The following is a 13,358-nucleotide window of genomic DNA, read 5'->3' as shown; positions in this document are numbered from 1 at the left end:
TAAGCCTCTGCCTTCGGCTCAGGTCATGATCTCAGGGTTCTGGGATTGAGCCCTGCATTGGGTTCTCTGATCAGCAGGGAGCCTGTTTCCCCCTCTCTCTCTGCCTGCCTCTCTGCCTACTTGTGATCTCTATCTGTCAAATAAATAAATAAAATCTTTAAAAAAAAAAAAAAAAAGAAAACTTTCCGGAGATACAATCTTAGATGTTACTTGCAGTGTGGGGTATCTTCCCTTTTTATGATGAAATCTCAAGAAACTATCAAACTGGCATGAAGTAAAAAGGTCACCTGACAGATTGCATGAATGTGACCTATAAATAGAGCAGCAGCAATAGTTGTAGAACGCTCCAGTGGGTTGATCTTTGAAAACTGATGTGAAGCATAATTCCTTCTAAATATAACTCTCCATTGTAGTGGGCAATAGGTTCTATTTTAAAGTAACTTTGCATAAATTGCCATACACCGTCAAGAATATAATCAGCACTGAGTCCAGAATTCAGTCAGTCTGTAATCAGACATTGTGATGGAGAAAGGGACTTCCTGGTAATCTGCAGTTTCCATTATAAATAGCAAAACAAATATAATTAAGGGATGAATCTAGGTACCAAATTATATTTTAGAGCAACATGTTTCATTATGTACCCACCGTCTTCAGCTAGATAAACTACAGTGTTTTCCTTGGAGTTTGGATAAAGGGGTTCCATCTCTAGGCCTGTTGGGGTGTACACTGGCTCAGGAAAAGGAGGAGTCCAATCTGGAAAAACAAAGAGAAAACTTGATTTGAATACTAAAATAATAAATAAAAATAATAAGAATAAAAAGAATAAAAATACCTAAAATAAAACAGGAAATTTTTTATTGCATGTTTTCAAATTATCCATTGGTATATCCAGGCTAATATTTAGTGTTTTATGCAGGGCCTACCTATCCAGGCTTTCTCTCTTTCAACCATCCAGCAAGCTAGCTATGGATTGTTCCATGGTGGCTGGACAGGGTTTAAGAGAAAGCAGAAGTACTTAGACTTTCGAGACCTAGGTCAATAATGACATGCTATTGCTTATGCCACACTTGGTTTTGCTAAAGCAAATCACAGGCCATCCCATTTCAAGGGATGGGGAAAAGAGGACACTTCTTGATGGCAGGAAATGCAAGATGACATTACAAAGAGTGAAGATACATGGATGAAGAACTGTGGCTGTTTTTTTTTTTTTTTTAAGATTCTATTTATTTATTTGACAGAGAGATCACAAGTATGCAGAGCAGCAGGGAGAGAGAGAGAGGGGAAAGCAGGCTCCCCATTGAGCAGAGAGCCCAATGTGGGGCTTGATCTCAGGACCCTGAAATCATGACCTGAGCCAAAGGCAGAGGCTTAACCCATTGACCCACCCAGGCACCCCTGTGGCTATTTTTTAAAATTTAGTTAAATTTACATATCACATATAATGCAATGTACAGATCTTAACTGTATGTTCAATGAGTTTTGACAAATACATAGATGTATATTTTCTTTTATTAAAAAGAAAACAAAGTGCTGAACCTTTTTTCGAAGTGGTTTTACAGTTTTATACTTATGCCAACAATGTGTTAGGGTTCCAGTTTTTCTATATTTTAATATTTGCAGTTATCAGCCTTTAAAATTTTTAAAAATTTTGCCATTCTAGTATCAAGTGGTATCTCTCTGTGATTTTTTATTTTCATTTCCCATGTTTAACACTTTTCCTCATTTATTAGCCATTATATGTCTTCCTTTGAGCAATGTAATGTCTGTTCAACTCTTTTGCCCATTTTCAGTTAGTTTTCTTTTTATTATTGGTTTGAGGAATTATTCATGTAGCTTGCATACAAGTTCTTTGTAAGATATATGCTGGGAATATTAGACTGTGGTTCGCCCTTTCATTTTGTTAATTATGTCTTTTGATGAGAAGTTTTAAATTTTGATGAAGTCAAACTTATTTTCATTATTTCTTTTTTCTTTCTGGGTCATCTCTAGAACTGTTCTTATCCTGATTATGAAGATACTGTCCTATGTTTTCTTCAAGGAATATTATGATGTTAACTTTTACGCTTAGTCCTGTGATCTATCTTGAATTAATTTTTTTGTGTGCTGAGAAAGGTAAAGGTCAAGGTTTATTTTTTCTACACGACACCAGGTTGCTAGAGCACCAATTATTAAAAAGACTTACCCACCAGATTGCTTTGGTGACTCTATCAAAAATAATTTAGTCTTAAATGTGTTAGTCTATTTCCAGATTCTATTCTGAATTGGCCAATTACTTGTGCTCATTTTAAAAATCTACTGAAACATACTTCTACCCATAATTCACATGCCCAGAAATAAACCAAATGTTTAAACAAAATGTTTATGAGGAATTATACTTATGAGAAGTGCTTTATCACAAAGTATCTATCACTTAGATCAAGATTACACTGCCAGCCCCTCAGGGGCCCCACTCATACCCCCTTCTAATCACTTGCTCCTCCTTCCCCTTGAACTATAACCATTAACCTTATCATAACATAATTGCTTCATCTGCCTTTATAATTTTATAATCTGAGTATTCATATATATGCATAAATATATTGATAGGATATTGATATGAAACTAGAGCTTTGTTTTGCCCATTTTTATACCTATATAAGTTGAATTACATAATACACATTCTTCTCTTTTTTCACATATTTGTGAAATCAATCCATCCTGTGAAGCGTTGCTGTAATTTGTTCATTATTCATTGCTATGCAATATGTTACTACAAAAAATGCTATAACTTATTTATCCACTTCTACTTATAATGGACATTCAGGTCGTTTCAGGTTGACGCCATTATGAACAATGGTTCTATGAAAAGTTTTATACATGTTCCTTGGAACACATGTGCCCACATTCCTCTTGGTTGTAGATCCTGGGGTAGGAATTCTAAACTTTAGGACATACATAGCTTCCGTTTTAGTTAACAATGCAAAGCTGTCAACCAATGGTACATCCATCGGCGGCTTATGCTCTACGCTGTCATCATTGCTTAGTGCTTAGTTTAAGTTCAAAGGTAAAATGTAGTCTTTTGGCTATTCGGAATAATGTTGCTATATTAACACTTAAATGTAATTTTTTGGGGGTTTAATTTCTCATCAACACGTGGTACCAGATTTCAACCCCAGTTATGCCAGTATGTGTAAAGTGGTATTTTGATGTGGTATTAATTTGCATTTCCCAGGTGACCACATCATCCAGCAGTCCAACCACTAGGTATTTACCCAAAAGAACTGAAATTAGGATCTTGAAGAGATATTAGATACTGGCACGCCCACATTCATTGCAGTACTGTGCACAATAGCTAAGATGTGGAGACAATCTGAATGTCCATCGAGGGATAAATGATACAAAGACAATGTGCTACACACATAGGGAGAGGGAGGCAGGGAGGGAAAGAAGGTATATAGAGAGAGGGCACAGGGAGAGAGAGAGAGAAAAAAAAATATTATTCAGTCCTAAAAAAGGAAATCCTGCGATATGCAACAACATGGATGAATCCTGAGGACATGCAGCTAAATGAAGTCAGTCTGTCACAGAAGGGCAAATACCACACAATTCTACTTTATATAAAGTATCTAAAATAGTCAAACTCAGAATCAGAAAGCACAATGGTGGTTGCAGGGCCAGGAGCAAATGGGAGGGGAAAATGGGGAGCTACTAATCAATACATTCAAAGCTTCAGTAATGCAGGATGGGGGTGCCTGGGTGGTTAGTTGTTAAGAGACCTTCGGCCCAATTCATGACCCCAGGGTCCTGGGATGGAGCCCCACGTCAGGCTCCCTGCTTAGCGGGAAGCCTGCTTCTCCCTCTCCCCCTCCCCCTGCTCGTGTTCCTCTCTTGCTGTCTCTATGTCAAATAAATAAAATCTTATAAAAAAATAATACAGAATGAATAAGCTCTGTAACAACTCTGTGCCTCTAGCTGACAGTACTGTATTGCACACTTAAACATCTGCTGAGGGTAGCCCTCATGTTAAGTGCTTTTACCATAATAAAATAAATATAAAAACTAAAACAGTCAATACATATATGTAAAGATGTTCAATGTCACTCATAAATAAAGAATATACATGTTGAAAAACAACATATATGAAACAGTATCAGACTGCTGAAAATCAGGTTTAACTAAACAGTGTTTGTGAGTCTATGGGCACACAGGTCCTCTCATTGCATAGTAAAGGATTAATTCAGCAGGCTTGGGTTGTCCAAACTCTGTATACACCAAAGAAAGATTTCACCCTTGTGAAACTCCTAGAAGGTAACTTCTCAGACTTTGGAATATCCTACTTAGTAAGAGTCTATCTGTCTACCTGGGGCTTTGGGTCATACCAGATAATTTATGCTAACAATGTGACTTATGGTAAAGGGACTTACACCACATGCTATCTGCCTTAACAGGAAAGGCTAGAGACTGAGTAACTAAGGCCGGCCATATGGGTACTCCATGGAGATAGGACTAGCCCCCAAAAGACACCACAGACACCAAAGCTTGGATGACCTTTCCTGACTGGCAAAACTCATATGTCTTATCACATCGTGCCTGGGAGTATTAAACACTGTCTATAAGACTCCACTGGGGGGGAACAACTGGAAGCTTGTACCTGATCTCTCCTAGACTCTAGTCTATGTCCCTTTTGCATTTGCTGATTTTTTTTAAACTTTGATGATTTTAATATGTATGATTTCAATGTAATAAACCAAAACCATGAGTTTAATAGCTTTTTTTTTTTTTTTTTTTGAGTTCTAGGAGTCCTTCTATAATCATTGAACCTGAGGGTAATCTTGAAGACCACCAACCACACTCATACAAACTTTTTATGACTGTACATTGTTATAGTTCCTTTTGAAGGGCAATTTGGTAATATCCTTTTAGCCAGAAACTCCAGAAATTTACTCTACAACTGTCATACACACACACACACACACACACACTAGGACACATATAAAAGAATGTTCATGAAGTTCTCTTTGTCAGAGCCAAAAATTGGAAACATCTAAAACTCACTGATAAGAGACCAGTTAAAAAAAGTATTGTTTATAATGAACTAATTTATGAAAAAAAAGAGACTGGTATATATGAGCTAATATGGAAAGACTTTCAAGATATATGGTTGTGTAGGACAGCGTTCATTTGTAGCTGAACTGGAAAAGTTCTTTTTATAGCTGGGAAAGTCTGGATATCTAGCTTTGACAGTTGGCCGAGATAAGGAGATAAGATTTATAATGTGCTATTTGAAGTCTGAAAGTCCCTTGGTACCCACCATGGGCAGTTTGCTTACTGCTGGCTTTCATCTGCAGAATCAGACGGCCTGCCTTGACCGTATGACCAGAGGGCCATAAACACCCAGCTGAGAACTTTTGACTTGAAGTCTTCTGAAGCATATATATGTGGAGAGGGGGAGAGGGAAAGGGAGAGAGGCACTTCTCCTTTCCCCTCTTTCTCTGTTTACTAGGTGATATAAAGAGTTAACTTAGTTTATAAGAATGCCCAAGTAGCATCTGATTTAAGTAAGCAATATAGTTAATAGAGACAATTATAGTAAGTATAGCTGTTTTTTAATTTTATTCGCTAGTGAATGTCTAATAAGATCTCCACCCAGCAATAATGTATGTGCTACAATCAACACAAAGTGAAAAACAGTGGCACTGAGGATGTGATGGGAAATGGAAATGTTTCTGTTATTTGGGTGTGAGGACTGGGAAGACAAGGCTGAAACACACTGAATGAAAACTAAATTTGGGACTGCATACATACCGAAATGTAAAAATAGTCACTAAAATATGCCCTCTTTGGGTCCATAAAACATACATTAAAGGAAAGAAGCAGAAAGAAGGTAAGGAGAGAAAAAAAGACAGAGGGGCATAAAGATATAAAAAATAAGAGAGGAAGAGAAGCGGAAAAAAGGGAGGAAGAAAGGCAAAAGAGGATAAAAATAAATAGAAGAGAAGAAAGATATTCAGTGGCAGTGGGGGGGAGCAAGAGATAGGGAGAAAACAGGAGCTAGACTGCACAGCCATCTGGCATGCTCTGTCCGTGACCTCACTTTATACGGGAGTTTGGACGTGACTGGAACAGTCATGTTATTTCGAATTGTTTAGAATTACAACATCCTGGCACGTGTTTTAAGTCCCTCTTTTAAGCACACGTGGCTTCTGAACGCTTGAAATGTGGCTGATCGGAGCTAAAGTGCAAGTGTAAGTGCACACCAGATTTCCAAGACTTCCTATGAAAAAAAGAATAAAATATTTTGGATAAATTTGGGTTAAATAAAATACATATTTGAAATCAATTTCACGTGTTTCTTTTTCCTTTTTTAAATGTGGCCACTAGAAAATTTTAAACGACACGTATAGCTCATGTTATATTCCTCTTGGAATGCACTATTCTGACACCATGAGTCTCCTCATTAAAATTAAGGTTGGAAAGTTCTTTTGCTAATATTTGAATTCCCAAAACTGCTAAGAGCATACCGATATGCTGGACCTTTTCATCAATGACCTCACAGTGGTACGGCCATCGTGTTGGGCTCAGCGGACCAGAAGAAGAGACACCATATAAATCTCGTGGTTCACGAAGACGTGGCACCCATCTCCCTAGTTGATATTCCAACAGTATCTGAGTAGTTCGGGGGAAAAATGGGTCACTAATAGAGTCAGCTGAAAAAAGATTCAAACACAATCATGAGAGATAAGAAGCAAAATGCCAATTCCTTTAATTTTTAAATATATTCCTTTTCCCCTTCCAATACCATTAATTTGCGAGTATTTATGGATATCATTTTATAAGTCAAACCATTAAAAAAAATAATATTACTATTGAAGGGACGCCTGGGTGGCTCAGTTGGTTAAGCTGCTGCCTTTGGCTTGGGTCATGATCCCCGGGTCCTAGGATCAAGTCCCGCATGGGGCTCCTTGCTTGGCAGGAAGCCTGCTTCTCTCTCTGCCTCTGCCTGCTTGTGCACGCGCTCTCTCTTTCCCTCTGACAAATAAATAAATAAAATCTTTAAAAAGATTATTATTAAAATTTTATAACAGTTGATCTTCACAATAGCTAAAAAGTAGTTGTTGATCTCAGATATTATTAATTTATGCTAAATTCTAGATGCTACTCCAAAACCATTTTATTTCTTGTAGCTTTTCTAGCAAACAGTCTACTGTTGAGTCTTTTTTTAAAACAATATTTTATTTATTTGAAACAGAGACTGAAAGAGCACAAGCTAGGGAAGAGGGAGAGGGAGCTGGACAAGCAAACTCCCTGCTGAGCATGTAGCCTGATGTGGGGCTGGACCCAAGGACCCCAAGACCCAGGACCCCCCAGATAATGACCTGAGCTGGAGTCAGACGCATAACTGACTGAGCCACCCAGGCACCCCTACTGTAGTCTTACTTAATCATACTGAGGCAACCATCTGTCCAACAGGTTAATATACCACATGACCATAATTCCTCACCACCATTTCTATATTCTCAAAGGTTGCTTGTGAATTCTCAGTCACAACTTTCTCTCAATTCTCATTCTAGGGTCACTGTGTGACACAACACCAAGATATTAACACACATATAATATAATGGGGTTGCCCCAAGTAGGTAGTGCAGAGGCCCTATCTCTTTCAATGGGATAGCTGTGGGGTATCAAATTGATGTGGATAATCTCCCCTCCCTAAGCTCACGTACCTTGTCTTTTACGATGCTACACTTTCTGGTTTTTCTCCCTAGCTTTCACATACTTGGTTTTCCACTTGTCTCACTGACTCCTCTTGTTCTACTACCTCCAAATGTGGCTTTTTACCTAGATATAGTTTTGAGCTATTTTTGTATGTTGGACTAGGAGTCAGACAAACTGAGTTTTACCACTTTGTTTCTATACGATTTTGATTGGCTAATGCAGCCTTGCTGAACATAAATTTTACTATATGTGAATAAGGAATAATAACACCTTCCCTTGCTATTCCTCAGAATTGTTATTTAGATCCATTTATGCAACAGTTTTAAGCATCTACTATTTCAATATGTGAACAGACCACATTCTAATTTATGGTATGACTCAAAAATGGCAAGACAGCTAGGAGTTAGGAAATAAAATTAGATCTATATCTCTTATTATTCATAAATATAAATTATAGGGAAATTAAATACCAAAATTCAATGTATTTAGAGAAAACTTAGATGAGTATATTGATGACCTTGGGGTAGGGAAGCGTAACCGATTTAAAAATAAAGAGCCATAAATAAATGATAAATTTAACATCAAAATAATTCTAAATAATGGAAGCAACATTAAAAAAGGATTACTGTGAACAGGCAATTCATTATAAGAGTGACTATAGGGGCACCTGGGTGGCTCAGTGGGTTAAAGCCTCTGCCTTCGGCTCAGGTCATGATCTCAGGGTCCTAGGATTAAGCCCCGCATCGGGCGCTCTGCTCAGCAGGGAGCCTGCTTCTTCCTCTCGCTCTCTCTGCCTGCCTCTCTACCTACTTGTGATCTCTGTCTGTCAAATAAATAAATAAAAGCTTAAAAAAAAAGAGTGACTATAGACAAGCATATAAAATAGTTCTCAATTTCTTCAGCAATAAAGGAAACGTTAGTTGAAAACAGTGAGTTACCTCATTTCTTCCGACAGACTGGCAAAATTTTAAAAAGAAAAAATGGATGGCAAGAAGTCCATAAACTAGTACTACAAATTTTCTATGAGTATGGGTATAGATATGTATATAAATGCAAAGAAAAAGGTCTAGAAGGATACATACCAAACTGAGAATAGTAGGTATCTCAAAAGATTTGTTTTAGGATGATGGTTAAAAAGAAACAAACAAACAAACAAACAAAGGCAGGCAGAAAGAGAAAAAGGAAAGAAAAAAAAGAAAAAAAGAAAAATTAAAGCCTTATCTCCAATTTCAGATTATTTGGGATACATATGTGAATATTTAGAAGAAATATTTTAGATACACACTAAAAAAACCTCTAAATACAACTCTAAATGTATAAATTTTAAAAATGAAGTATACATCAAGAGTCCACATATATGTGCATTTGCAAATGAACCACTTATTAAGGAAACTCTTTAAACAGGCATACTTCATTTAAATAAACTGTACTTCAAAAACACTGTGTCCATTATAACGAGTCATACGGTAGATTTAAAGAGCAAGTTATTTAAAGAAATGCCTCTGTAAATCCTTATGTTAAGTGTATTCCTTTATAAAGTAGTGACCACTTTTATTTAAATATATTAGGTTTACCTAAAACCTTAAAAGTTTGAGCTCCAAAGAGTCTTATAAAAGTGGATACATTTTCTTTCCTTATCCAATATCAGAATACACTTCTGTATTATTCAATCTGAATTTTTTCTAGTTTCTTCATTTCCTTGAACACTCAAGGTCTCACCCTAAAGAGAAAGGAGAATATATGGATAAGTTCAAACCTGTTAAAAGTGCACACTGGTGGATATCTTCGCTTACGAATTTCATGAAGTTATCCTCATCCTAAAACAGGAGAGTTTTAAGATATTTTTAAGAGTTTTAAGATATTTTTTTAAAAAAAACAACAGTTTCCAGAAATTTTTACATCTATTTTAGTACTTAGAATTGAGCACATCTTTCTATTCTTTAATGAATGAAAAAAATCAAAGGACTATTATGGGCTACTGGCCTCAAAGTGCAATATTTCAAATACCCCGAAATCTTCAAGTTTTCATCTTTCATCCCCCCCTTCTTTCATTGGGTAAGGTCATATTAATGACTATACAGAGGGAATAAAGTTTAAAGATTCTCGGTAAACCTGGCAAAACAATTTAAACTATGAATTAAAGTTAACCAAAAGAAAAAGAAAAGCAGCATAGAAAGCCATGGACTTAAAAGAGTGATACATTATTTGAAGGAGCTTATTTTGGGACCTTAACTTATATGCCTGATAATTTATATTTTATTAAAATCTGAAGGAAATCTCTCATAAATATGTAATAGAACTAAACTATTTTGAGGGGTGCCTGGGTGGCTTAGTGGGTTAAGGCCTCTGCCTTCGGCTCAGGTCATGATCCCAGGGTCCTGGAATGGAGCCCCGTGTCGGGCTCTCTGCTCAGCAGGGAGCCTGCTTCCTCCTCTCTCTCTGGCTACTTGTGATCTCTGTCAAATAAATAAATAAAATCTTTAAACAAAATATTTTGAAATACTGCATTTTGTTTTTCCCTTTTTCTTCCTCCATGTCCTTTCCTTTCTTACATCAGAGCCACATTAAACCTATTATGGTGATATCCAGTAGGTTTAGAATATAGGGGATCTACTATTATGATACCTGTTATGATGTAACAGAATTAATACATCTAACTGAACACGAGTTATAAAAACCTTAGTAATGATTTAAAATACACTGTTAAGTAAAACTCAGAAGAACCTTAGCCAAAATATTTCCCCAAAAATATCAATATAGGTTCTCTTTTTAGATAAGGCATACCGCACATAGTAATGTCTTGGCCTTAAAATTATTTTCCAACCTCAGTGACAAGTGATTTAAACATCTAATTGATTTTTACATCCAACTGACTTTATTGGGAATTTGTAACACAAGTTTTATCTGAAATTAAGTGGAATAAAATTGAGAAAAACTTACTGATTCATCATCACTGATCGTTCTGTCTGAATAGTCTTCCTTTTCTGAATCTTCTGACATTTCTTCCAATGTCTGGCTTGAAATTTCTTTTATTATGTAGGTAGGTTGTAAAACAATTTCTAAGGAACTTATTTTCTGTTTAACCTGAAGGTGTTTATTACATTAAATGAGTAACCCCACCCTATATAACTAATTGTATTTAACAGTGACAACAGGTTTCTCTAAAAGCTAAATTAATTAGGACACAGCTAATTAAACATTCATTTTCAAAGATTTGAAGAAATTTTCCATTTCCATGAAAAAGAGACAAAATCACAATAAAAGACTAATCAAATAAATAATTGAAAAAAGAAATCTCCAGGCTACACAGCCAAATCATTTACATCCCAAATTTACATTGCCACAGGGCATAGCAACTTAAGAATGATCCCGAGCCATTTAAAAAGATCATGAATCACAGAAAATCTATAGTTACTTACTCATGCAATGAAATCTAACAATATAGCAAAGGAAACAGTCAACTAAACAAAAAGGCAACCTTCAGAATACTAGGAGATAATTGCAAATGACATTACAGATAAAGGCTGGTATCCAAGGTCTATAAAGAACTTCTCAAATTTAACACCCAAAAAACAAATAATCAAGTCAAAAAATGGGCAGAACACATGAACAGACACTTCTCCAAAGAAGACATACAAATGGCTAAAAGACACATGAAAAATGTTCAACATCATTAGCCATCACGGAAATTCAAACCAAAACCACACTGAGATACCACCTTGCCCCACTTAGAACAGCTTAAAATTGACAAGGCAAGAAACAGCAAATGTTCGAGAGGCTGTGGAGAAAGGGGAACCCTCTTACACTGTTGGTGGGAATACAAGCTGGTGCAACCATTTTGGAAAACAGTGTGGAGTTTCCTCAAAAAGTTAAAAATAGAGCTACCCTACGACCCAGCAATTGCACTACTGGGTATTTACCCCAAAGATACAGTTGTGGTGAAAAGAAGGGCCACATGCACTCCAATGTTCATAGCAGCAATGTTCACAATAGCCAAACTGTGGAAAGGGCCGAGATGCCCTTCAACAGACGAATGGATAAAGAAGATATGGTCCATATATACAATGGAATATTACTCAGCCATCAGAAAGGATGAATACCCACCATTTGCATCAACATGGATGGAACTGGAGGGGACAGAGAAAGACAATTATCATGGTTTCACTTATTTGTGGAACATAAGTAATAGCATGGAGGACATTAGGTGAAAGAAGGAAAAAATGAAGGTGGGGGGAAATCAGAGGGGAAGATGAACCATGAGAGACTGTGGACTCCGTGAAACAAACAGGGTTTTAGACCGGAGGGGGTGGGGGAATGAGTTGACCCCGTGATGGGTATTAAGGAGGGCACGTATATTGCACTGAGCACTGGGTATCATATGCAAACAAGGAGTCATGGAACACTACATCAAAAACTAATGATGTACTAAAGGGTGACTAACATAACATAATAAAAAATTTTAAAAAAAGAAATCTAATATAGTTTAATTTTTTTTCTGCTTAATTTTCAATGGACCAAAAGGTCAAATTACTACACTTTTCTCTTTATATTTGAGTTAATATTCTGTAGATGTTCTCTGTTCTAATATTCAATTATTCTTACTTAAATCTCAATAGCGATCAGGTTCTATTGGCCATGACCAGTACTCCTCCCAGGCAAGCATCCTCCAAAGTGGCTATTAAGACAATGGAGAAACAGAAATTCCTTGCTAAGATTCTATTATTTTTTGAGAGACCAAAGGAACTTGCCAATTTCAAGTCTACCGGTTTATGCTCCTCTCCACAGAGAGCGAATACCTACTAAGGCAACAGAGAAGACACCTCCTCCAGTATTAAGAGACTTAAGTCTCAACCCGGGGATCACCACAACTCCAAATCTGGAAAACTTGGCAAAAACCCCGATTCTACTTCCTTCCGTGGCACACCAGCGCGCTGACCTGCTGTCATGTAGAACCTGGGCTTCAGGAAAGCCGCACACACACATTGGCTAATGGGCGCTTCCCGGGTAGCTTCCACGTCTGCGGCAGAAGAGGCAAAAGCAGATGCTTCCAAGCCCAGCTGCGCGGGGCAGGCCTGCGGGCAGGCACGGTCACTTTCTCGGTGGGGAGGACTGAGCACTTTTAAGCCCCAAGTCGAGTCGGTTAAGCTGTTCCTCCCACCCTCACTTCTGGACCTGGCAATATGGGGAGGAGCTCATTTTCTGGAACGCGCGGTCGCTTCGGGCAAGGGGCGTCGGGTGTGCGATGTCTTCTCCCTCTCCACCGCCTGAGGCCGGGGCTCCTCGCCCCCGCCCCGAGTCCTCTGGCCTGGCCGGTCGTCCCCGCAGCGGTCCTACCGGAGATACCTAGAGTCTAGCAGCTCCAAGGAACGCCGCGGTAGTTAACAGCCTCAGCCACGCCCTTCCCCGAGAGGCGAGGCCTACTCGTTTCTAGGGCAACGGCACACCCTCCCTCGCGAGACTTCCGACAGCCCTCGGGAATCACCTAGCGACCGCGGCAGAGGAGAACAGCTCACACGGGATTTGGGGGCGGAGAAGGGGAGAGCCCAGGGGATGACGGGAACTAGGGGCGGAGAATCCCCAGCTGCGTTAGGGTCGTGGCGGGGTAGTTTAGGAGCCGGGAAGGCTAAGCCTGCCTTCAGCTTCTGCTCGTCGGTTTGCCATGT

At 38.1% G+C, this 13,358-nt stretch overlaps 1 protein-coding gene across 5 annotated transcripts in view; it reads right to left on the bottom strand.

Annotated features, from left to right (window-relative positions):
* Positions 1–13,157, bottom strand: part of AGBL3 (AGBL carboxypeptidase 3) — a 56,220-nt gene extending 43,063 nt beyond the window's left edge. Inside the window, exons 1-5 of one of the 5 annotated variants that reach the window (XM_047695277.1) lie at positions 12,496–13,157; positions 10,636–10,740; positions 9,452–9,512; positions 6,501–6,686; positions 646–753 (exon numbers count right to left, since the gene is read on the bottom strand). In XM_047695277.1, the coding sequence (XP_047551233.1) occupies positions 646–753; positions 6,501–6,686; positions 9,452–9,512; positions 10,636–10,740; positions 12,496–12,678 (643 nt within the window). In that variant the 5' untranslated portion in view covers positions 12,679–13,157. Of the gene's footprint in view, positions 1–645; positions 754–6,500; positions 6,687–9,451; positions 9,513–10,635; positions 10,743–12,495 lie in introns of all 5 variants that reach the window. The other 4 variants (XM_047695279.1, XM_047695278.1, XM_047695276.1 and 1 more) reach the window with 4 other exon arrangements.
* Positions 13,158–13,358: the final 201 nt, after the last annotated feature.

Source organism: Lutra lutra, chromosome 11, assembly GCF_902655055.1.
Source record: "Lutra lutra chromosome 11, mLutLut1.2, whole genome shotgun sequence".
NCBI lineage: Eukaryota > Metazoa > Chordata > Mammalia > Carnivora > Mustelidae > Lutra > Lutra lutra.
Note: the sequence above shows the minus strand (reverse complement) of the source record. Positions and strands in the feature narration are given on the sequence as shown.